Source organism: Panicum virgatum, chromosome 3K (assembly GCF_016808335.1).
Source record: "Panicum virgatum strain AP13 chromosome 3K, P.virgatum_v5, whole genome shotgun sequence".
NCBI classification, from domain to species: domain Eukaryota; kingdom Viridiplantae; phylum Streptophyta; class Magnoliopsida; order Poales; family Poaceae; genus Panicum; species Panicum virgatum.
The window spans coordinates 48,144,173-48,170,770 of NC_053138.1; the positions used below are offsets into that span (position 1 = coordinate 48,144,173).

The 26,598-nt window shown below is 47.1% G+C and overlaps 1 protein-coding gene across 1 annotated transcript; it reads right to left on the reverse strand.

Moving 5' to 3' along the window:
* Nucleotides 1–5,279: 5,279 nt before the first annotated feature.
* On the reverse strand, nucleotides 5,280–6,542 carry LOC120700983. Its single transcript, XM_039985162.1, has one exon. It carries the CDS (start codon nucleotides 6,540–6,542, stop codon nucleotides 5,280–5,282), a length of 1,263 nt encoding a protein of 420 aa, XP_039841096.1.
* Between the last annotated feature and the right edge of the window lie 20,056 nt (nucleotides 6,543–26,598).

Genomic DNA, 26,598 nt, shown 5'->3' on the forward strand with positions numbered 1-26,598 from the left:
AAAAAATGCAAACTAGCTGATAACATAAAAATCATTGCCACAAAAAACAAAACGAAAGTAAAAAAGCCTTCAGAGAAACAAATTGCAACCATTGCTAACTGCAAATGCAACACATCATGGACTAAAATTACAAAAAGATTTAAAACACTAACTGATAATTATTACTACATGGATGGCATCCCCACCCTCAATGTATCATACTACATTATAAAAAAACTGAAAAAAGTGCATCAAGGGGGAAAACCCGTCTGCCTAATTGTAGAGTTGCAACCCCCTACCTGCGCCCCGTTGGCTAAATTGCATCGTTAACTAAAATTGCAAAGGTGGGCGAAGAGCAATTGCAAAAATGTACAACCCCAATCGCATAATCCATCAATAAACCGCAACACAAAAACTCCCCATGCGCGCGGCATCACTGGGCCCATCCCCCACTCCCCCCTATACGCACCAGTGAAACCCTAGGATGTAGCGCGAAGATGAAATTACGCGAGATTTGTGTGATTTTGGGTGTGGAATGTGCAACGAAATGTGGGAGCACAGCAATGCGGGGGGAGGGGGTAGGATGGTGTTTAAATCACTTACCACGCCGGAGATGGAGGGCGCGGTGTGCGGAATCCTGTGCGTCGATGCTTGATCCACCCTTGCATGCTCCGGTCCCGCTTGCTCCGCCTTGTCGCTACCGAATCACCAGCGCTCGAGGGAGCCACGCCCCCTCTGCGCGGCGGCCCCCCTCTCCACCACCTCCCCGGTGATGGTCTGGCGTAGGAAGGCGGGGACGAAGTCGGCGATGCTGCACGCGCAGCGGAATCCTCGATGGGGGGATGCAGCAGCGTGGTCGAGCGGCGGATGCGAAAAGCGAAAGCAACTGCTGTTTCGAAATAGACAAAGTGGAAACGTGGGGATTGTTTAATTGGGTGCGGTTAGAGGGGGAGCGGGGGGGGGGGGGGAGGGGGGTCTGTTGCGGTTGTGTCAGGGGCGCGCGGCACGCGGGGGTGGTTCCGCGGGGTGGGGATGCAGCGGGCGTTGGTCCGGCTCGAGCTAGACAACACGGTTCGCCTGGGTGCATTCTCTGTATAGGATGCACCCAGTTGCAATATAGATATGGGCATTGGTTTTGTTAGACATTTAGGATGTGACAAACAGAGAAATTAGACATTAACCCACTTTTAATTTGCACAAAATGCACAGAAAAGTGCACATTCACTTGCCAGCTGCTGAAAACTCATACGGTAATTAGAAGTGTTTCACAGGCAGGTGCAAAACACATAGAAAAATGGCACACAGGTAAATTACACACAGGATCTGATGGTCATGGTTAGCAAAATCTTCCTGAATCAGGGTCTCATCATGTTCTCCTTCAGCGGCTTATCCTTCTGAATTTTCAGCAGCGAACCTTTTCAAAATAATGTGGCATCCAAATGATGCATTTTAATCGTCCTAAAATAAAATATTGACATTACAAATAATGCATGCTGGCCTCATTTCAAAGACACAAAAGGTAGGTTCAGATGGCAAGGAAACACTCAGAACATTTAAACTACATATGAAGTGGCATCGATTTGTTCTGTTTCAAAAGGAGCCACAAAAGATTTTACATTTATAATAATCTGACACGACTTTTAACCAAACAGCAGCTCTATTACGTATTTATTGTAGAAAAAACCTGTAGATTTACTAAACAACCCAAGATACTGCAGACACCATCATAATTCTACAGTTACTTTGCACTAGCACATACATCATAATCACCAGATCAGAGTATCACACATCATCAAGCTGGAGACATGGTACTAGTACTGAATTACTAATAGCAATTTTCCGTACAAAACAAACACTTTTGTATCAATTAGCTCGAAATTTGTTATATACACATCCACCAGGCAACGTCCAAGCCCACCAGGAGTTGGATGTGATACTACACACAGCTACTCTCCCAAATCAGGATACAAGAGACTTTTCAAGGGTTTCATCCTGTTCAGCAAAGCCAAATTAATTTGGATGAGGTAGGCGCCAGTGACTGTAAATTTCGTCATGTGGTTGGCCCTCTTGCAGCGTGTATGCACTATTGCACTGTAGATCGGCGACAACCTCGTGGACCCATGACGATGGCACCTGAAGAAACTGAGACCACCGATCACTTATTTGATCGTGAGGGACCGAAACTGGCGACCAGAGGGGGGTGAATGTGAGCCGATCAAAATTTCTCTCGAAATCGATCCGTCGGCCTATATCCCGAAAATCACCACAAACCCTCAAACCTAGAATATGAGAGAATAGCTATGGTCTAGCTATCTCTAAGCAAAACACCCTAGGAAGCGAAACGGAAGCAATAGCGAGAAACCCTCCAAACAGCAGTTTCACTGGATCAGACCGGTCTGACCGCTCGCTCCGACCGGTCAGACCGGTCGGGCTGGAGTGGATGTTTTCAGACCGGTCATACCGGTTTCACCGACCGGTCAGACCGGTTTCTCCCAGACAGCCCGCAAACAAAACTTCAAATGTTGAATCTCGAGCAAACGAAGTCCAAATCCAACGAAACTTGGAGGATACCTTCACATCTGTCCTATGAACATATCCCCAAGAGATCTCTCCCAAAAGATTAAAGGATCTTGAGAATTCGAGGGAAGATCAAAGTGGATTTGGGTTTTCTCAAGAACGTAAAAAACTTCAATTCGTGAGAACTCGCGATTCCAGGGGGTTTGGCACTAGGCTAGATGGATTAGAATCGTCACAAAGAGTTCATCAAAACACGAATTCAAAGGATTGTCTCCTCCAAACACAAAATACACCAAAAGAGGAGAATTCAAACCCAAAACGCAAAGGAGGAAGGGGAGGACGAAAACTCAGCACACAAAGGTGAATCTCAAATGAATTTCATTCATGAATGTCAGAGGAATTCACCTATACAAGGCTAGAGCCTACCACACGATCAGCCACCCTCTAGATTTGAGAGATTAGCTATAATCTAACCCTCCTTTGCATTGGAGATCTTGGCCCTAACCTGGAGCACAGGGAAGGGGAGGAGAAAACAAAAAGGACTCAAGAGACTCAACCCCTACGACCAGGTGAGGGGGGACTTAAATACGCCTGGCTGTGGCCAGACCGGTCCAAGGGACCGGTTAGACCGGTCGGGTCTGCAGCAACCCTGTACACGATCTCAATCGATGGCGGAGTTTCTTTCTCCGACTCAAAGTCTACACTGCGATGCCGCCATGTCGATGAAGATCCGGTCCGCGGTTTTGGAGGGTCCGCGAAACCCGGGTAGGTGGCCGGTTTTGAGAAAACAGCCAAAACTTCACGCGCGGGAAGATTCCCGCCTCCATGCCGTGGCCCTAGACGCCGTTCCCGCCTCGGCCTTCTGACGGCCCTAGACGCCGCCCGACGCCCATCACCTCCGCACCCGCAGTGAGGCCCTAGACGCCGTCGACGCCCGTCGCCTCCGTCAGTCCCGAGACCGACGCCCGTGCCTCCACGACTTGGCGTCTTCAACTGCCGTCCGCCTCCTTGATTTTGTGGCGCAAACCAAGAAACCCGCCTTCTGTCGTCGCTTGCGTCCTCGATCCAGGAGTGGACGCCACAGCTGCCACCCGTCCTGAGCTCCTCCACGGCAACTCTCCGTCGACACTCGACGCCCATGTACCTGCAATCCAAAGACCAAGCGCACGATCACACCGCACGGTTGACAATTCACTCATCACAGGCAGGATAGAGTACTCAACATTCCTCAGATCGCTAACAGCAACTTTATCAGTAGGCAGGTCTGGAACATCCACTATGGGACTCAACTCATTTGTCGTGTGCCTATGGCACACGGAAAAGCCTCTTATGCACATGGCAAAGGCTTTGCCGTGTGTTGCACATGGCAAAGTCCTCATGGCAAACATGAGCTAGCAAAGAGAAGTTTGTCGTGTACCTCTTGTTGCCATGTGTTCTCTCTCGTGGCACACGGCAAATGCATCTTTTGCCGTGTGCCAGTATTTTGCCATGTGTTTTCTTGCCAACACTCTGCAAAAGGCAGGTTTGCCGTGTGCCCAAGAAGATGCACATGGCAAAGGTTAGGACACACGGCAAAAGCGCTATTTCCAGTATTGATCATCCTATCAGAAGTTGGTCTATATTACCAAACACTACGGCAGCAGAATGGTGGCAGCAGTCAAGGCCTCAAGGGCAGGTAACATGCCGAAGTAGGACTGAATTACCAAACAAGACAACCTAACACTACACTAGCTAGTCACGAGCTCCAGGATGAAAATGCATGCATCTCTCGATTAGGTAACATGCCCTGCATCCCACAATGTTTGCAAATGAATATATATCAGAATATAAGGGAGATGTAAATGAAGAAAAGGAAGGCACATTCAAGCCAGCAGATATATATTATTACACACAAGGTACGATATTTGTTGATTGTAAAGAAACATGGTCTGTGACATTAACCGTCCCCAACAAATCACATATTACATAGTCTGCATAATAATATACCCCCGACCTACATTCATGTACCATCAATCTATTCATATGGATAGTGAGCCGACGACGATGAACCATGCCTGCCTGCCTAATTGAGTTCATGGACTTGGTGTTGTAGAGGCAACCAACTCTTTTGCTCTAGCCACTAGGGTAAGGAGAGGTAAGCCGCTCTCTGGAACCACCCCAACATGACCAGAGAAGACCCTATACTTCTCCACTTTAGATGGGGTCCTCTCCACCATGGACAGCGCGGCCATCATACCTTTTTCTCTGAAAATGGTTGCATAGCGAGGACATGATTCCAATATGCATATTGTCATCTCAACAATGACCCTTCTCATCCTTGGATGTTCAAGACTCGGTTTCTTACTGGAGTTGAGTGTAACCACCAACTTTTGGACAATAGTGTCAGCAAATCCATTGTATTGGGACTCCAGCTCTTGTGCAAAGCATTGAGGGAAGACCTTACAGATCTGTGAAGCCAAGCTGATCAGAGCCTCCAGTTTCTTGCCCTCGATCTCGCGATTTATTATTTTTGTGAAAACCTACAACATTGATAAGCCAGTTTTTCTTTATTAATTGGTTCAAGTCAATTAAATAACACATATACGTGATGTCAGACGGTCATTACATAGTTGCGCCTACTTATTATCACTGTCCATCTAATAGCTTAAGAACAAAAATAACAGATACACATGACCTCTAATACAAGACAAATCTTTCTCTTGTATGCATGTGGAGATTCAAATTACGGCCACGGCTGCAAATTAGATAAATACAAATTGACAACAGATAATAAGAATCTCTTTCTAAACATAAAGACTCACCACTGTCAACAAAGATGAGAGGTGCTTGCTGGATTCTAATTGACTTAGCTTCTCTTGGGAGAGAGCACACACATTTTGCAGCAAACTTGCTGTAACATATGTGTACTCTTCATACATAAGCATATCTTTCAGATCAATAAAGTTGGGCCCTATTGCCTCCAAGATAGCAGAGAAATTTCTAGAATTTCCCATTGATAGCATTGACAATGCTTCCCCTGCCACTTTTCTCATTGATGATGGTTGATCTCGACCAAGAAATGCATTCACCAACTTAGTGATGAACACTTGGAATGAGCCAATATCCTGTCTTGCTTCCATGTCGACTGCAAGTTTGGCAAGGATACCCATCACTGGCTCCAATTGGCACTGGCTACTGGAGCTGTTCTCCAATATCTGAGCAAAGTTACTTAGCAGCAAGGGTTGCTCTGAGATTTTCTGCCTTAGTACCATACCAATTTCTCCATTGGTGCTTGCAAGCTTGATGATCAATTTCAAAGATGAAGTTGTCCATAATTGTTTCTGTGGCTCAGGGATGTTTGTAGTGTCTATGGTGTAGCTCATGAACCCTATGATCTTTGCAATGAGTCCCGTTGCCCTGCTGATTTCGGCACAGTTGTCAACATCATGAGCCAGCTTTTCAAGAATCTCCAGTGCCTGGGAAGGGAATGAATCCTTGGCCATCCAAAATTCCTCATCTTCTTTTGGGATTGAAATCAGATTCTTCATGCACTGCAAGAATTTTTTTGGGGTGTTCAGGACATTGTCTTCTGTTACTTGTACTGGGAGAGCCTGTATTCTTGAAGGTGACAGATAACCAGGTACCTCCATATTGATGCACACTTCTGAAGCCCAAGCATCATAATCAAGGAGAGAAGACACCATTTGCACTGCTCCAGGGATGCCCACAATCCTGAAATTGCCAGCCATCTTGGCGATGACCTCAGCAGCAAACAGCCTTATACCTTCATCTTCTGGCTCTGTCCAACCCAACATGCTGATCAAGGTGCCAACCGAGTTCTTGCTTGTTGTGACTTCTGAGACAAGTAATCCAGTGCTGCTTCTGGTAGCTTCTGTTTTCTTCAGAAGGGAATACAAAATTCGGACAGCCGCGAGGTTCTGGGCGCGGGAGTTGGAGCTCAGGGAATCAACCGCAAACCTAACAAGCTTCATATCCTCCTGAGAGAGGACGCCATCTTGCATGCACTTGTCATAAGCATGCTCATAGTAGAGGTTGATAGACTTCATTTCTGGCTCTTTGTCGAGTCCACATGCCTTGGCCAGCAATCTTCTACACAAGAAAGAAAATGCTGTCTCCAACATGCATGCCATAATGTATGATATACCTTGAAGGAACACCATGATGTAGAATATCTTTAGTGCTGGGATAAGGTGTTCATTACTGCTTCCTTGGTGATGGCCGTTAACCTTGAAAAGGCGCATCGACGATAGCACAATACGTGCAATTGCCACTGGAATCTGGATGTTTCCAAGTAGTGCTGTGGATAATAATATCAAGAGACCCAAAGTTTTGAATGCTACAACCAGAGATATGGCCACCCAGAGTGGGAAAATTACAGAGCACAACAACTTCGTCACCTGAACAAATTTTTTGTCATTGTGCTGGAGGCTAAGCACTAGTAGGTTGTATACTATCCAAGAAGCAAAAAGTGGCGTCAGAGGCAACAGAGCATTTCCTGGCTGGAGATCTCCCAAATATATTATACCAACAGCTAATAGAACGAGTGCAACTATGGGGATGCAGCGAAAGAAAACAGTAGCAAATACATTGCGCCCTGAGCTGCTCAGGCCTTCGATGTATGTGGAAAACTCCAACTTGCTCACTAGCGCCAGTAATGCTGCTAGTGCCACGGTTTTGTTTGGTCCCAGTGGAAAGTAGTGATTGGTGATAATTACTAGGGCATTGGAGAAGCATACCACCACAATCACTGCATTCAGATAGTAGAGTACCCCACTGCCTAATACCACTCTTTTCAGTTTGACACCACCTGTTGTCTTGAATAACAATTGATCATCCGATCTGCTTTCACGGCTAAACACCCTGCACACAACAAACATGAATGCCAACTTGAGCTCAGAGAAAAAAGGATCGCACTATGCCACTGTCTATAATGCACATCAGGTGCTATGTTCTTGTGGCCATTCCAGAAGACATACAATTTGTCATCTAAAACATCTTCAACAATCTTGTCACATTGGTAGTTAGTGTGAATGAGGACATTGAAAATAGTTTGTTGTGATTAATATTCTCATCTAGCAAACCCCTCTCAACTTCAATGACACAGTTCGTTGCGAACCTATTGGAAGTAGGGTCCTCCAAGAAGCAAGAGGAATCATCATCCTTAGGTGATCAAGTATTGGTTATTTAGGTGGTGCAGACAAAGATAAACATGAGAAGAAGAAAGGCAAGGATAGACATAAATGCTATCTATATGATGACGAGAAACATCTTGAAGTATAAAAGACTGTCCAAATTTGAAGAAAATGAGGGGTCTGCTCATTGGCAAGGGAGCATCACAGTGACATACATATCCTGAGTGAGTCAACAAGGTACTATTATTCATGACTGGGTATTAGATAATCGATGGAAGATATTTTTGCCTGGCGAAAGGAATTTTACAGTTGGTAGATTGCATGGAGTATGCCATCTCGCTAAGGCGGGAACAGTTTCATCGGGATGCATAATAGAACAAATTGCACACTAATAGGACTTTTGTATATGCCTGCTTAAAAAGTAATCTAATAAGGTCGCGCAACTATATCGCAGCGTGGTTGAGCCATGCAATTTACTTGCAAGAGGCAGGTGATCATGAAAGTAGCGGATACTAGGTAAAAGGTAATAAAAAAAGTGGTGCAAGCATTGGGAGATTTGATAAAAATATTGATCAGAAGATGAAAGTCATGTAAGTGAATCTGCTTGACCATCCATCATCTCCTTGACCATGGGCCGTCTTTTTGTGGGCCAACCCATCTAACCCAACTTGACCATGGGCCGCCTTCTTGTGGGCCAGCACATCTAACCCATCCGCCATCTACTTGACCATGGGCCGCCTCCTTGAGACCTAGCTGACATGTAGGACCCATTGACCGCAACCGTTGACTGATCAATATTGACATCAGCAGAGTTCATAATGGAGTGATGCTGATGTCATCATGCAACATGGCACACTCTAATGCTGCCATGTGTCACTGTGCGCTTTTTTCATATTGTCCCGATTTAGTTTAATTTCAGAAATAGGTTTTTCTTTGAAATAATAGTAAATTAATACCTGGGGTTAATCCTTTTACATGAAACGAGGAGGAAAGTATAAGTAGGATGCTATGTGTATGCGGGGACCTCAGAAGGACTCGACAGTGAGTATACGATATTACATTGTTGCAATAGGTGACTCAAAATGTTTTGGGAGTAAATATTCTTCTCTTTTTTAAAAAAATATTTGTTAATGTTGGAACTGTTGCTATTTTTGTTGCGGATACACAAACCAAGTTTTTTCAGAAAATATTTTCGTATTTTTCTTGCAAAATGATGGTTTATTTTCCCATCTGTTTGAAGAAATTTTGTCCTGATCGGGTTGATAAAATCATTGTAAAATACTCTGGTCGCCTAGCACTATATTAACCATGGCTATCATCCATGATGGTTCTGTTGAACCGACGTGGAATTGAGGTGTTGCATTTGAAGAATGAGGTGGTCCTCCATTTCTGACTTCTCGAATTCCTCTCGTATGCACATAACTAGCATAAATATGAAAAATATGGTTATATCCCGTCAAAATTAATAGGATGTGGACCACCTCATCTTTCATCTACAACGGGATGTTCTCTTGATTCAAATCAAACACCCCGATAAATCAAGCTAGAAGGTGTTGAGGAATAATTCATACGTACCTGGACAAAAGCATCTAAGTAGTTATCTACGCCCTTCATTTCAAATTGTAGGTCATTTTGGCAAATGTAAATAAGTAGATTTTGCTATGCATCTATCATACACAATGTCTATCTAGACAAGTAGAAAGAACTAAATTGCACCTAGGTCCCAAATTTGTCTCGAGATTTCATCTTGTCCCCTAAACTCTCAAATCGTCCAGTTGGTTCCTTAAACTTTGTTTTGTGTTGCATTCAAGATCCCAAACACGCCACGCAAAGCGTTCGATGCCGACGTGGCATGCCACGTGGCGCCACTGTGACAAACATTTACAAAAAACCCTCCATAGTTCCATCTTCACCCATTTGATTCTCCCCCCTCTCCTGTAACATCCCAGTTTTCATCACGATTAAGGGGGAGTGTTGAAATTTATAATGCAAACTTCTAGAAGGTTCTATAAAAATATAAATAAACCATGGCGTAATTTTGTTCACATGACAAGATTCTAGAATGTTCCACAAGAATCATAAGAAGACAAGAAGCTTGGATATTTTCTTGTCATGGTAAAAATTTAGAATTTTATAGAATTAGATATTTGTAGGGAACTTAGATATTTGTAGGGAACCTCCTAGATTGTGACATGTGTCACTCATCCAAGAGGGTATGGGTGCCTATATAAGGAGGGTGCCACCCCTTGCCATGCCATACTACTCCACCCCATCCCACACACATCCAAGGGCATGGTAGAAGTGAGCATAGGTAGAGTGTGCTAGGTGTGTTCCTTTGTTGCTCCAATAAGATAAGCGTCTTTATAAGTGTTAGTCTCCCGGTTAAATTTAAATAATTAGTGTATAAGTTGTGATCCATCGAAGGTTGGCTCTGCCACCCGGGATCACAAAAGGGTCTGGGCTTCATCGAAGGTTGGCTCTGCCACCCGGAAGCCAGCTTCATCTGTTGGTAGGCTCTGCCTCCCGGAAGCAAAAGGCGGCTCTGCCGTCAAAAGGACCCGGTACACTAAGTAACTAGAAGCTGACCGACTCTGAAGTGAGTTGGTGTAGATCCTCAATTTAGTAGGACCACCTCGATTTCCAACAATCACTAAAACTTATGTTAAACTAGCAACGTAAAATAATAATAACGTTATACGAGGTATTACATAACTATTAGGTAAACTATTTTATACTCTTGCCTTGCATTAGTACATTCGTTCCCTCCAGTAACCAGCATACGCATGCTTACACCTACGACAAAAATCATCTCGTTTCCATGAAAGTCTCTCAAGTCACCGTACCATGCCATAATCCCCAGACAATCATGACAGCGCCTACCTCCTTTGCCATAACTTCATCGTTCCCTGGAAGCCACAGAGTACCCACGCCATTGACCTTGAAAAGACTCGTCATGGCAGCACCCACCTCGCCATAAATCAGGGTCGCCACGCACAGTGCCGGCCGAGATATTTTCCGCCGAACCGCCTCACCCGCTCGCTCTCGCTCGCGCACGCGCGACACGCCGGCCCCACGACGGGACCGCGCACTGCCGCCGGCATCATGCCGTGCCGCCCACTCCCGCATCCCCACCTCACCCACGCCGCTGCAGCGCCCTCGTCGGCTTTGCCGCCTCGGCGCTCGCGCCTTCAGTGCTGCCACTGTTCGCGTTGACGACGAGCTGCCGCAGCCCACGCCGTCGCCCGTCCTTGCGCGACGCCACTGCTGCTCTCCTCGCCTATAAAAGGAGCAAGGCCGTGACGAGCCCCGTCACCAGCCCAAGCATGCCGAGCCGCTTCACTCCACCAGCTGAACCACTCCTCCCGAGCCTAGCTCACTCACGAAACGAAGCTCCAACAATTGATCCTCTTCCTCGAGCTGTTCCGCGCCAAGGTGAGATGGCAGGCAGCTCCCCCGACCATTAACTCCACTAATAAAGGCCCAAAACACCCCCAGGCCGTGAGCACTTAATCCAAATCATTCTACCAATCAATACTGTAAACTCAATATCTCCTTCATATCAACTCCTTTTCACGTAACTCTTTTTCCTCCTATTTTCATCTCCATTTGAGCTTATTTTATTGCTTGCTTGTGTTTGTTTGCCGGTTGTGCTGTTCTCGCCTGTAGATCATGGAGTGACCGAGGAGGAGCCTGCCAAGGAGCCAGAAGACCCGTACCGCAAGCAGGAAGCCGCCGCCGCCGACGCGTACGAAAGCGAAGGCAAGTTTCATCGACCCCTACGTGAGCGGTTGCATCCATGTGAGGACGTTTAGCTGTAGCCTGGGTCTAGGATCGATTACATATACCAGTACTTGAGTGATTGAGTGTGCTCATGCATGCATCTGAGTAGTCATGCATATCCAGAGCTGATACTAGAATACGAAGGGATCTGGCTGAGACCAGGGCAGCTGGGTATGCTGGAGCCAGCGCTACCGTGGTGGTAGACTGGCAGGTGAGTGCTACCGTGGTGGTAGGCTCGAGTTGACATGTTGAGGGATGGTTGCTGCCCTGGTGAACCATAAGGACCGAGTTGTTTTGACATCTCACCTAGCTTACTTTAGTACGACCACAGGTTCCGGTATGGGCCGGACTTAGCCTAATCCCACTGGTTAGCCTGACGGTCGCAGGGATGGTTTACGGGCATAGACCATTGCGGTCAGGGCCTGAGGGTTCTGCGGCCGGGCTGGGGCGTGACCACGGCTGGGTGTCGGCTATGTCGGTTGTCCGTTCGGGCAGCCGAGCCTGTGGGTACAGTGTACGACCTCTGCAGAGTGTATAATCCATTCGAATGGTCCGTGCCCACGGTATGGGCAGGCTACGGTGTGGTCCTAACAACTAGTAAGCTACCTATTGCGGGTTGTGTCTGGAAGGGTTGCATACCATTAGTTGCATTGTTAGAAGAATGTGCTTATTATATGTCGTGCATGTCGTTTCCCCTCCCGTAGGGTGAGGTGGAGCTTGCTGAGTACTTTTGTACTCACCCCTGTTGATTTTTCTCCAGAGGATCCTGACTTTGTGCTAGAAGACTACGAGTAGATCGTGTCCGCACCCAAGCTGATCGAGTGGAGCCGTGATGATGAAGAGCTAGTCCTGCATGTCGCTATGCTAGTTGTTATCCTATGGTTGTTCTGTGTAGCTTTGTGTTGTCACTTTACTCCTCATGTACGTGTTAAATAAAGCTCTGTATGACTCTGGACTCCACTTGATGTAACATGTATTATGCCGGAGACCTTATTTGGTAATTAATACATGGTTTAGCTTTGATCTTCGGGTCAGGGCGCTTCAGGTGGTATCAGAGCCATGCTTGGCTGTAGGACGCGAACCGGTAGTAAACGATGACTGTAGGAGCCCTAGGATGGTCAATCCTTGAAAATATATTACTCCTTAAACTTTATCCTTGTTATGCTAACCCTACCCTTGAAAATCAGATGGTGGATGACTGGACCACCACCTACTGCATCAACGAAGATGGATTCCCCAGGGTGCTTTATGCTGCCACGGTGCGACTTGGTATTCCGGAACGACCGGAGTACGTGGGTCGCGAGTTCGTGGAGCATGGCACCGAAAGTTGTGAGGTCACTATCCATATTGGTGCCAGTGATAAGTACTTGGAGATGCAACCCTGGAGCGTCACCGCCACTGGAGCCCGTATGCCTGACACCATTCAACTTGCAGCTCGCAAGGCGTTGCGGTACCTGTGCCAAATGTTTGAATGGCACTTGGGTTCCACTCCCATGAAGTACTTTCCACCGCTGGACCGTAGCCATCCTGCTTGGGCGGCGAGGATCCGCAACCTGGAGAGCCCCACAGGGACAGAGAAGAACCCCACAGTTGTCGCTATGTCTGGCTATTTGCTTAGCCTCGACGATTTGTGCGACCAACTGCATCAGCGTGTGAGAGATTTAATCCAGCGTGCTGAGAAAGCAGAGTCCCGTTGGCGTAGGGCTAAACTGGCCGTAGCCCAGGCAGAAGCCCGAGCAGCCGAAGCTGAAAGCCGCCTTGCCATGGCCGAAGAGAACCTTAGGGAGCAGGCAGATCGCCACAGTCAGCTCCTTAGGGGTGTCTACCTAGTGGACCATGCCAAGCGCAAGGAACGCCATCCCAGGACTGCCGCGGAGCTGCCAATCCTAGAGGGAATTCCGCTATGTTCCTCGTCCCAACCACGCAGGAGGATTTGTGAATCAGTGCCGCCCATGCCTCCCGCATCTCCCCGAGATCCCGGAAACAGTGACCCCGAAGACCGTGTTGTAGGGTTCAGTAGTCGAGTCGTCCCGGCTGACCCTTAAAAGTCGAGCCGCGTTATTGTAATCTGTCATGTCATGTATCCCTGCTTGTTTGAATGAATGCTTGTGTGGTGCTTGAGTGATTTTGTTTGTGTGCTTTGCGCGGTACAAAATTATTTTTTATACAAATATACCCCAGCATTATACTAGGGGAGTCACCTAATCTTGCCCTCCTTGACCGTAGATGTCTCGTCGCTCGAGCCGAGTCCAGGGACTCCATGCTCAGGAAGACGGTGACCAGGTCAACCCGAGAAACCAAGCCCCTCTGAATGTAGCCCCAGAAGCACAAGAAAATGGACAAATACCGCGCGCTACCTCCCCGTGCCCCAGCACCCATTGACTTGGCAGCCATACTGCAGCAGCAGAACCAACTCCTTCAAGTTCTTGTGACCACTCTCACAGCCCAAGCTCAAGGCAATCTTGGCAACAATAGACCTGCAATGCAACATAATGGCAATGGCAGCAGAATTGCAGATTTCAACCACTTGCAGCCACCTAAGTTTGGAGGATCTGATAACCCGATCGAGGCAGATGATTGGCTGCGAGAGATTGAAATGAAGCTCGAAGTGGTCCATGCAGATGATAGAGACAAGGTTTTGCTCGCAGTACAGCAGTTAAAGGGACCAGCCCTTGCTTGGTGGCAGAGTTACCGGGAAATAAATGAAAATGCTAATGAGATGGTATGGGCTGACTTTGTCAAGATCTTCAGAGAACATCACATTCCCAGCAGTGTTATGAAGCTCAAGAGGGATGAGTTCAGAAAGCTTCGTCAAGGTGGTATGACTGTGACAGAGTATCTTCATAAGTTCACAGAGTTGTCTCGTTATGCACCAGAGGATATCAATGATGACGATAAGAAGCAAGAAGCTTTTCTTGGTGGGCTTAACCCAGAAATCAGGACCTTGGTTGAAGTCACCACCCACAGTGACTTTAATGCTATGGTCAACAGGGCCATCACCACTGAGAGAAACAGGAAGGCAGAACTCAGTGAGCGCAAACGTCGGTTTGAAAGCAAGAAGCCCCAGTAGTTGGAGAAGTTCCAGAGGACCCAGTATCCGGCTCACTCAGGCCCAAGGAGCCAGGGTGCCTTTTCATTCAAAGCGCAGCCCGGTTCTTTCCAGAAGCCCACTCAGTCAGCTCCTGTTATGAAGACTCAGAGTACCTTCCGCACCCAACAGACTGGCGGAAGTCAAGTAACCAATGTGAAGACCTGTTTCCACTGCCGCGAAGCCGGACACTACAAGGCCAACTGTCCGTATCTCAATAAGCCCGCCCCTTCTATTTTCTCTAACTCTGTTCAAGGACCAAAGCAGCCGACTGGAACCAACCATCCAACACCAGCTAAGAGCCAGCAACAGTCCTTCGGCAAGGCAAAAGTGAATCATGTGAATGCTGAAGAAGCAGAGGATGCACCAGGAGTGATTCTCGGTGAGTTTCTGGTCCAATCAGCTCTAGCCTCAGTGCTTTTTGATTCTGGAGCATCGCATTCCTTTATCTCCTCCCACTTTGTGGAAAAGCATGATATACCTACTATAGCCCTTAATAGGCCACTAATAACCCATTCCCCTGGAGGTCATATACCTTGCCACTTAGGTGTCTTAGATATCCCTATAAACCGAAGTGGGGTAGTATTCCTTGCCGACCTAGTAGTCCTTACTTCCAAAGGGATAGATGTCATACTCGGTATGGACTGGCTCACCAAGCACCGCGGAAACATAGCCTGTGCTGAGAGAGCAGTGACAGTCACCAACCGCCAAGGGTTAATAGTCACATGCCAAATCCAGCCTAGCTTGTCAGACTCCATGGTGAACCACATCCAAGCAGAATCCCCAGAAGATGTGCCAGTAGTTCGGGAGTTCGCAGATGTGTTCCCAGATGAATTACCCGGTAGGCCTCCAGAAAGAGATGTAGAGTTCACTATTGACTTAGTCCCTGGAACCAAGCCTATAGCAAAGAATGCCTATCGGTTAGCAGCCCCAGAGCTTGCCGAGTTGAAGAAGCAGCTTGAAGAGCTTCAACAAAAGGGATTTATTAGACCCGCTGCTTCTCCTTAGGGAGCCCCAGTGCTCTTTGTGAGGAAGAAAGATGGAAGCATGAGACTTTGTGTGGACTACCGTGATCTGAATGCAGTCACCATCAAGAACAAGTACCCACTGCCTCGGATTGATGACCTGTTTGATCAACTGAAGGGAGCTAAGTTCTTCTCCAAGATAGATCTAAGGTCAGGTTATCATCAGCTCAGAGTGTGACAAGAGGACATCTCCAAGACAGCCTTCAGGACCCGTTATGGCCAGTATGAGTTCACAGTGATGCCTTTTGGTCTGACTAATGCCCCTGCCTTTTTCATGACCCTCATGAATAAGGTGTTTATGGAGGAGTTAGATCGGTTTGTTGTGGTATTCATAGATGACATACTGGTCTACTCTAAGAGTGCTGAGGAGCATGGACAACATCTCAGAATTGTGCTGGGAAAGCTCAGAAAACACCAGTTGTATGCCAAGTTTAGCAAGTGTGAATTCTGGCTGCAGAGAGTCAGTTTTCTGGGTCATGTCTTAACAGCTGAAGGTGTTGAAGTGGACCCAGAAAAGGTCAAGGCAGTATCAGAATGGAAGCAACCAACCTCAGCCTCGGAGATCAGGAGTTTCTTGGGATTAGCCGGCTATTACCGGAGATTCATCGAAGGTTTCTCTAAGATAGCCCGGCCTATGACCGAGTTGCTCCGGAAGGACACGAAGTTTGTCTGGTCTGAAGCTTGCGAGAGAAGTTTTCAAGAGTTGAAGAGGCGACTAACTTCTGCCCCAGTGCTAGTCTTGCCAGATAATCAGAAGAGCTTTGTCGTTTATTGCGACGCATCCCGACAAGGATTGGGTTGTGTGCTTATGCAAGAAGGAAGAGTTGTAGCTTATGCCTCAAGACAGTTGAGAACACATGAGCAGAACTACCCCACCCATGACTTGGAATTAGCCACAGTGGTGCATGCCCTCAAGATTTGGAGACATTATCTGATTGGGAATAAGTGTGAAATCTACACGGATCACAAGAGCCTGAAGTACATTTTCACCCAGTCAGACCTCAACCTTAGACAGAGAAGATGGTTGGAGTTGATCAAAGACTATGATTTGGAAATTCATTACCACCCTGGAAAGGCTAATGTGGTGGCTGATGCGCTCAGTCGTAAAGCATATTGCCATCACTTAGTCACACAAGCCCCAGAGCTGAGTGAAGAAATGAGGAAGTTGAACCTAAGGGTTGTACGCCGCTCCTGCAACTATAACCTTAGTGTCCATCCCGTCCTGGATGACCAGATAAAGGAAGCTCAGATGGAGGATAAAAGATTGGTATGGATTAAAGGTCGCAATAGTGAAGGCAAAGCCCCAGATTTCAGAGTAGATAAAGATGGAATCTTGTGGTTCAAGAAGAGATTATGTGTGCCTAAGCAAGGCCATTTCCGCAGGACCATCTTGGATGAAGCCCATAACTCAGCCTATTCCATTCACCCTGGCACTACAAAAATGTACCTGGACCTTAAGGAGAAGTATTGGTGGAATGGTATGAAGGGGGATATCGCTCGATTTGTCGCTCAATGTGATGTGTGCAATAAGGTTAAGGCAGAGCATCAGAAGCCCAGTGGATTACTCCAGCCATTGCCGATGCCAGTATGGAAGTGGGATGAAGTTAGTATGGATTTTATCACCGGTCTACCAAGAACCCAGAGCGGTCATGACTCAGTTTGGGTGATTGTTGACCGACTCACTAAAGTGGCACACTTCATCCCAGTGCGTACCACTTATGGAGGTGATAGATTAGCCAAATTATATATTGAGCGTATTGTGAAGCTGCATGGAGTACCTAAGAGGATTGTGTCAGATAGAGGCACCCAGTTCACTTCGAGATTCTGGAGCAGGCTACATGAAGCACTTGGTACAAAGTTGGACTTCAGTTCAGCCTATCATCCTCAGACTGATGGCCAGACCGAAAGAGTTAATCAGATCCTTGAAGACATGCTAAGAGCCTGTGTTCTTACTTATGGCAAAAATTGGGAAGACAGTTTGCCATATGCAGAATTCTCTTGCAACAACAGCTACCAGTGAAGCTTAAAGATGTCGCCGTTTGAAGCCCTCTACGGGAGGAAGTGTCGCACACCTCTCATGTGGACCGAAGTCGGTGACCGCATTATTGAGGGCCCAGATTTTTTTTAAAGAAGCAGAAGACAAGATAGCAGAAATCAGAGAGAATCTAAAGGCAGCTCAATCCCGCCAGAAAAGTTATGCCGATTAAAGAAGACGTACTCTCAGCTTCGAAGTTGGAGACTATGTGTACCATAAAGTTCCCCAATTCGCGGCACACGCAGATTCCAGGTACGAGGAAAGTTGGCTCCACGTTACATTGGACCTTTCCCAATTATCAAGAAAGTGGGAGCGGTAGCCTATAAACTTCAGTTGCTAGCAGAGATGTCAGATGTACACGATGTATTCCATGTGCCTGCGAGTACCAGAAGAACAAGTGGCCCCAGAGACAATCGACCTGCAGGATGATCTCAGATATCAAGAGGTACCAGTAAAAATTCTAGACACTGTGACGCGAAGAACCCGCAACTCAGAAGTCAGGATTTGCCGAGTTCAGTGGAGCAGGCATTAGGAAGCAGAAGCAACTTGGGAGAGAGAAGACGCGCTCCGAGCCGAGTTTCCCAGTCTCTTTAGTGGTGAAGCTGAATCTCGGGGACGAGATTCAACCTAAGTGGGGTAGGTTTGTAACATCCCAGTTTTCATCACGATTAAGGGGGAGTGTTGAAATTTATAATGCAAACTTCTAGAAGGTTCTATAAAAATATAAATAAATCATGGCGTAATTTTGTTCACATGACAAGGTTCTAGAATGTTCCACAAAAATCATAAGAAGACAAGAAGCTTGGATATTTTCTTGTCATGGTAAAAATTTAGAATTTTATAGAATTAGATATTTGTAGAGAACTTAGATATTTGTAGGGAACCTCCTAGATTGTGACATGTGTCACTCATCCAAGAGGGTATGGGTGTCTATATAAGGAGGGTGCCACCCCTTGCCATGCCATACTACTCCACCCCATCCCACACACATCCAAGGGCATGGTAGAAGTGAGCATAGGTAGAGTGTGCTAGGTGTGTTCCTTTGTTGCTCCAATAAGGTAAGCGTCTTTATAAGTGTTAGTCTCCCGGTTAAATTTAAATACTTAGTGTATAAGTTGTGATCCATCGAAGGTTGGCTCTGCCACCCGGGATCACAAAAGGGTCTGGGCTTCATCGAAGGTTGGCTCTGCCACCCGGAAGCCAGCTTCATCTGTTGGTAGGCTCTGCCTCCCGGAAGCAAAAGGCGGCTCTGCCGTCAAAAGGACCCGGTACACTAAGTAACTAGAAGCTGACCGACTCTGAAGTGAGTTGGTGTAGATCCTCAATTTAGTAGGACCACCTCGATTTCCAACAATCACTAAAACTTATGTTAAACTAGCAACGTAAAATAATAATAACGTTATACGAGGTATTACATAACTATTAGGTAAACTATTTTATACTCTTGCCTTACATTAGTACATTCGTTCCCTCCAGTAACCAGCATACGCATGCTTACACCTACGACAAAAATCATCTCGTTTCCATAAAAGTCTCTCAAGTCACCGTACCATGCCATAATCCCCAGACAATCATGACAGCGCCTACCTCCTTTGCCATAACTTCATCGTTCCCTGGAAGCCACAGAGTACCCACGCCATTGACCTTGAAAAGACTCGTCATGGCAGCACCCACCTCGCCATAAATCAGGGTCGCCACGCACAGTGCCGGCCGAGATATTTTCCGCCGAACCGCCTCACCCGCTCGCTCTCGCTCGCGCACGCGCGACACGCCGGCCCCACGACGGGATCGCGCACTGCCGCCGGCATCATGCTGTGCCGCCCACTCCCGCGTCCCCACCTCACCCACGCCGCTGCAGCGCCCTCGTCGGCTTTGCCGCCTCGGCGCTCGCGCCTTCAGTGCTGCCACTGTTCGCGTTGACGACGAGCTGCCGCAGCCCACGCCGTCGCCCGTCCTTGCGCGACGCCGCTGCTGCTCTCCTCGCCTATAAAAGGAGCAAGGCCGTGACGAGCCCCGTCACCAGCCCAAGCACGCCGAGCCGCTTCACTCCACCAGCTGAACCACTCCTCCCGAGCCTAGCTCACTCACGAAACGAAGCTCCAACAATTGATCCTCTTCCTCGAGCTGTTCCGCACCAAGGTGAGATGGCAGGCAGCTCCTCCGACCATTAACTCCACTAATAAAGGTCCAAAACACCCCCAGGCCGTGAGCACTTAATCCAAATCATTCTACCAATCAATACTGTAAACTCAATATCTCCTTCATATCAACTCCTTTTCACGTAACTCTTTTTCCTCCTATTTTCATCTCCATTTGAGCTTATTTTATTGCTTGCTTGTGTTTGTTTGCCGGTTGTGCTGTTCTCGCCCGTAGATCACGGAGTGACCGAGGAGGAGCCTGCCAAGGAGCCAGAAGACCCGTACCGCGAGCAGGAAGCCGCCGCCGCCGACGCGTACGAAAGCGAAGGCAAGTTTCATCGACCCCTACGTGAGCGGTTGCATCCATGTGAGGACGTTTAGCTGTAGCCTGGGTCTAGGATCGATTACATATACCAGTACTTGAGTGATTGAGTGTGCTCATGCATGCATCTGAGTAGTCATGCATATCCAGAGCTGATACTAGAATACGAAGGGATCTGGCTGAGACCAGGGCAGCTGGGTATGCTGGAGCCGGCGCTACCGTGGTGGTAGACTGGCAGGTGAGTGCTACCGTGGTGGTAGGCTCGAGTTGACATGTTGAGGGATGGTTGCTGCCCTGGTGAACCATAAGGACCGAGTTGTTTTGACATCTCACCTAGCTTACTTTAGTACGACCACAGGTTCCGGTATGGGCCGGACTTAGCCTAATCCCACTGGTTAGCTTGACGGTCGCAGGGATGGTTTACGGGCATAGACCATTGGGGTCAGGGCCCGAGGGTTGTGCGGCCGGGCTGGGGCGTGACCACGGCTGGGTGTCGGCTATGTCGGTTGTCCGTTCGGGCAGCCGAGCGTGTGGGTACAGTGTACGACCTCTGCAGAGTGTATAATCCATTCGAATGGTCCGTGCCCACGGTATGGGCAGGCTACGGTGTGGTCCTGACAACTAGTAAGCTACCTATTGTGGGTTGTGTCTGGAAGAGTTGCATACCATTAGTTGCATTGTTAGAAGAATGTGCTTATTATATGTCGTGCATGTCGTTTCCCCTCCCGTAGGGTGAGGTGGAGCTTGCTGAGTACTTTTGTACTCACCCCTGTTGATTTTTCTCCAGAGGATCCTGACTTTGTGCCAAAAGACTACGAGTAGATCGTGTCCGCACCCAAGCTGATCGAGTGGAGCCGTGATGGATGAAGAGCTAGTCCTGCATGTCGCTATGCTAGTTGTTATCCTATGGTTGTTCTGTGTAGCTTTGTTTTGTCACTTTACTCCTCATGTACGTGTTAAATAAAGCTCTGTATGACTCTGGACTCCACTTGATATAACATGTATTATGCCGGAGACCTTATTCGGTAATTAATACATGGTTTAGCCTTGATCTTCGGGTCGGGGCGCTTCATCTCCTCGGCTCGCCTCCCGCGCGCAGCACCGGGAGAAGTAGCTGCTCGAGCATGGAATGCGGGCCTGCGGCGGCGGCCTCGTGCCCACTGGCCCTTGACGCCCACCTGCTAGAGCCGCTCGCTGAACTCCACGATGCCCACCACCTGCTGCTATGCCCGCGCCAACATCCCACGCTGGCCTCCCCCGCCGCACGCGCACTTGTACAGATGGCCTACCATGTAGGCCGCCGCCGCACGGCCGCATCTAGCACCATCCTCCCCCGTGGCCGCCTCCGCGCCCAGCGCTGGCCTCCCACGCTGCTACCGTCGTGCCACCCGATCGCCGCATCTAGCGCCAGCCTCCTCACGGCCACCGCCCGCCCACTCGTCGAGATGGCCGCCGCCACGTCACGTCCGCGGCGGTGTCCCATGCCGGCCTCTCCCGCGGCCGCAGCCTGCCACTACGGGTGGCAGGGAAGGAGGAGGAGGTGCAGGATGCGGTGGATGCCGGATTTGGCTCGGCGTTGGCCGAGTGGAGGAGGAGGAAGGGAGGGGATGAGAGTGAGGGAGGTGCTTGTGCTTGGCGAGAAATGAACTCAAAAGTTAAAACTGAATAAATTGGAGGTTTTTCTGTAAATGTTTGCCACAATGGGGCCACGTCGGCATCGGATACTTGCGTGGCGCATTTGGAATCTCGAATGAAACACTTAACAAAATTTAGGGACCCGGTTGGACGATTTGACATTTTAGAGACCTAGGTGAAATCTCGGGACAAGTTTAGGGATTTGGGTGCAATTTACTCATAGATTTGTCAAAACAACTTAGAATTTGGAACAGGAGTTTCTCAAGCAATGTCGTAATGACGTGCAAACAATGGGGTACCTGAAAGCCTCCAGGAAGACAATCGCCGTCGCATACCAAAAATCCTGGCGCAGATCAGTGGAGAACCCACCGAGCACGACGACGGTGGCCCATGTGAAGGCCAGCGTGCCGAGGCCGTTGCCCATCCTCTCCACGAGAGCAACGGCGCGGACGAAGCGGTTGAGGCGTTTCTCCGCTGCCGCCCATGGATGGTCGTCACCGCTCGCCGGCGACGGTGCAGCTTCGGAGTTTGCTGCTGGCATAGGGACGGTGACTGCAGCCATCTTTCTCGAGAGAGAGTTTGAGCCAAAGGGAGCTTAAGGTTTGTGCATCTGCATGAAGGGCATTCAGCGATTGGAATATAATGACAAAGACATGTAAAACCTTGTACGACAAGGGGGAATCTAATCCCTAATTAGGGTGCCCCGAACGATCCTTAGCGTACACTTTTGTCAAGGAATGTGTCTCTCTTTTTCCCTTTCTAGTATACCATCAACAGCTGGCATGCGTGCGGTGCTGTCTTAAGCATTTTGTTCTTCCTTTTTGCACCTATTCGTGGCGGCATCTATACTACTTGGAGAAACTCGTTCACGGTCTATATTACTGGCCTTTGCCAAGACTAGCATCAGTAAAAACTATAATCACAATGTTGGTTTTAAAAATTATAGCAGATAGTGATGGACGCGAAGCTGATCGGAAAGAACAGCCTTGCGTACGTAAGCCTCATACTGAAAGGACCAGTAAACTCTTTCTCCTTTTTTCTTTATTATTATTACTTTATAAAGGTTGGCTATATATACGAATCCATACCATAAAAATTGGATCCATTAACGTGAATGGCTAGATCTTCCTGGTAAATGTGGGACTTAGTAGTGTAAGTATAGACGGTTTAGCATAGTAATTAACATAATTTTTCACAAAAATGTAGTTAACATAAAAATTATTATCCTTGGTATTTTGACGGCCAACGTGCTTTCTTTATCTCAAAACTTTTTGTCCCCTGGCACGCAAACTAGACTTGGGTAAAATCAAGCTGGAGGTTCACGTTTTAAATGTACCAAGCAAGACAATATAGCTGGGTATCCTCAATTAGCAAGAATCCTCAGGTGAAACATACTTTTCATCTATCAGGACGAAATATTTGTAGTATAATTAACCACGATATCGAAATCATGTTATTGTTTGGTTTGCTAAGATACAGGTTTACCTAGATGGTCAATAAATTAGAAGAAATTAAAACTGCACAAGAGAGAAAGGAAGAAAGTAGGGAAGTCCAAAATGCAACCATCCTCCGATATCTTATTACCCAACTTCTTCTTAGCTACCAATGCAGATCAGTGGCGGAGGCTTGAATCACCGGCAGGGGGAGCTGCTTCCTCCTCTTCCTCCCCCCCCCCCGCCCCCCTTTCTTCTTCTCCTCTCCCTTCTTTTCTCTTCTTCTCCCTCCTCCTCTCCTCTAATTTCCATGGAGTTCATGGGGATGGGGGGCTTGAGCCCCCCTTGCCCCACGCTGGATCCGCCCCCGATGCAGATAATCTTTACATTTTGCAGCGAGCAAAGACATACGAGTGAAAGTTAGCCTAAGAACAAATATTCCAGCACGTGCACGTACTCTAGCAGGCTTCTGAGCACCCATGTTTTTCTTCTCGCAGACGGGGCGGCCTGGTAAGAACAGCTATCAGAATACTGCGTATTCGTTTAGTGAGCAACTTCTCCGCCTTAAGGAAACCACGGCGTGTTAGGCACACAGTGTGCAGCTTTAATTTGTCGAACAAGCACGTGCCTCAGATTTCTCAAGCATGGAGCACCACGCTGGAAGGTGAACCTCAGCTGTACGTACTGCTCGTACGCACAATTAAAAGTGATCGGGTACTCTAGCCTAAGAGTAGGAGGGGGTGAATTAGGCACTCTAAAACCTTAATCTATGGCTCCAACTAGTTTGCACAAGAACTTAAACTACAACAAGCTATCTAGATGTGCAACTATGGTTCTTTTAGTGTGAAACTCTCATCCTAAAAAGAGTTTAGCAACCTATAGCCAATCCTATCAAGATACTACTTTATGAAAGTTAAGACACAAATATTGCAATATGAAATGCGGAAGCTTAAAGGAGGGATGAGAGGAAGCAAACTCTCGACACGAAGATTTATCCCGTGGTTCGGATTGCCACAAAGGCGCCCCTACATCCACATTGTTGAAGTACTCACGAAGAGTATCACTTCCCGGCAATCAAGTCTCTTTCATGAACACAATCACGGTCACCTTGATCCCGCTTTCCACTAAGGAGCTTGCCCACAACGGAGAGGGGGTCCCCACGTTCCCCGTACATGGTTGTCGTCACCGCTCCACACCAAGCCAGAGGGTCGATGACGTGCCGGCGAGCCACCAATGCTCCAAGGAGGCCGGCGCACCGAAATACAAGATTGGTTCACTCTAAAACCAGCCACAAGGCACAACACCTTGCTCTCACACTCTCTAAAGAGCTAATCCTAGCACTAACACTCACAAAGCTTGTGCTAAGTTTAAGAATTTGATCTATTTGCACTTGGATGGCTTGGAGGTGTTTTTCGATGTGTATGAGGCTTCTAGGAACTCCAGCAAGCTTCAAATTGCCATGGAAACACATATATATAGGCCTCCAACTTGAACTAGCCGTTTAGAGCCGTTGGGCACTTTTCTGCGTGGGCATCGGAACATCCGGTGCATTGGGCATCAGTTCTTCCGGTTACTCACAGCTTCTGGACTAGCCGTTGGACTTCCTGACACGTCTGCAGAGCCATCGGTTTAACCGATGATTGAGTGTCGGTTAAACCAGTCACACTGGATCGTCATATAGCTGTTGCACCTGCTGACATCATTGCACCGACGCATTGCTCCGGTGGCCGTCGGTCCTTCCGGTGCTGAAGGCTTGGCTGCTGCACACTTGACATCGTCTCTGGACAATAGTATGTTGATTGCACCGATGCTTGACTTGGCCCGTCGGTTCAACCGGTGCTATATTCTTTCTTCACTTGGTCTTCCCTTGATCTCCATTTGGCGCTCAAACTTGCACTAATGCCAGAGCGTCGGTTCTTCCGACAACAATCGGATGCACCGAAGCTTAGGCATCGGTTAAACTGGTGCTATAGTTTTACAATAGAACTCGTCCAATTCAGTGTTTCTTTGAGTTCTTTCTTCGTGTTTTGCTTTATATGGCCTTTTTACTTCATCCCTAAGATCTATAAATGTTTACTCAACAAAACCATTAGTTCCATTGATTGCGTTGTCATATGATCACCAAAATCACTTAAAATGGCATGAATAGTGCCATGTTCGTTACAATCTTCCCCTTTTTGGTGATTGATGACAACACAATCAAAACAAGCATAAATTTGCAAAATTTGACAAAATGAACTACTTACACTTGCTTGGATGCTTACCAAGATCCAATGTCTACTTGGCCTCCCCCTAAAACCATGATTCCCCCTTTTTGTTCCTCCCCCTATTTGCTACTCCTCTCTCATATGTTGACTTGATCCACTCGGTATTTCTTCCCCTTTGGAATATACTTATCCTCCTTGGGAACATGCCTTGCTTTGATCCACATCTCTCATCCTTTGGAATCAAATAAAAAGGCTCTTACAAAACAATATAGCTCAAGAAAAGGTTAGTAGCTTAGGGAGTTAGTTCCATGACTCATGATCCAATTGTATGATATCAATGAAGATACTAATTTGAAAAATTACTAAGGTCGATCACAAAATCACAAAACTAGCATGACTTGAGATAAACTTCCCGCAAGGTGTGTGCACAACATGATAACGTGAAAATCAAGTGCACAACATGATGTTTAAACAAGGAAGGTTAGGTCATATCATGCACGAAAGTAGCTCTAAAATAATAAGAAATTAACAATGATACCAATTGAATGAGTTTAGAACCTTGCATACCTCCGGGGCGGGGGTCTTTGTTTACCTTGCATGTGCCAATTTAAAGTGACTTGCAACGATTGAAGTCTTTAAAATATGAGCACTTGATGCACCAAGGTTAAGCAAATGTATGAGTACATAGCCTATGAACTTAAATATGAACATTTAAGTTCAATTGAGCATGGCTCAATATGCATGAAAGCACATTAATTTATTTAATCACTCTTATAGAGTTGTTTGTTCATATTGAACGTGAAAAATATTCTCTTAGAGTGTTAACTCTGATGTGAGACTACAAAAGATAAACTTACAAACATGTTAGTCTCAAAATCACAAACCCTAGGATGAGCTCTCCCTAAATGTGTGCATTTAGTGTTTGAATCACCAAGCAAAATTTATGCACATTATTTTTAATAATAATGGGAAGTTTACCTTATAGTTTGTGTTCATGGTACATAAATGAAACACATACCTCATAAAGTCCATGTACCATGAAGAGTAACATTGTGTAGTTTTCTACGCACTTATCAAACCATGTAGGTTGCTCATGAGTTATAATCATGACATAAGCAACCCACCATATATAACACTAGAAGATGCAAAACATGCAATCATCCTAGTAAGAGCAATGGAGCTACATGATGCTTGAATTGAAGTCTAGCTACCATTATCTTATGGGGGACTTGGGCAACACATGTCCAAGTTGTGAGCTTAGCTTCTTTGGCTTGACTATTTCAACTTGTGAGCTAAGTCTCCAAATC

Excerpts from the sequence above, each read along its gene's own strand:
- LOC120700983 (XM_039985162.1), bottom strand. The coding sequence starts at position 6,542 with ATGAAGTCTATCAACCTCTACTATGAGCATGCTTATGACAAGTGCATG.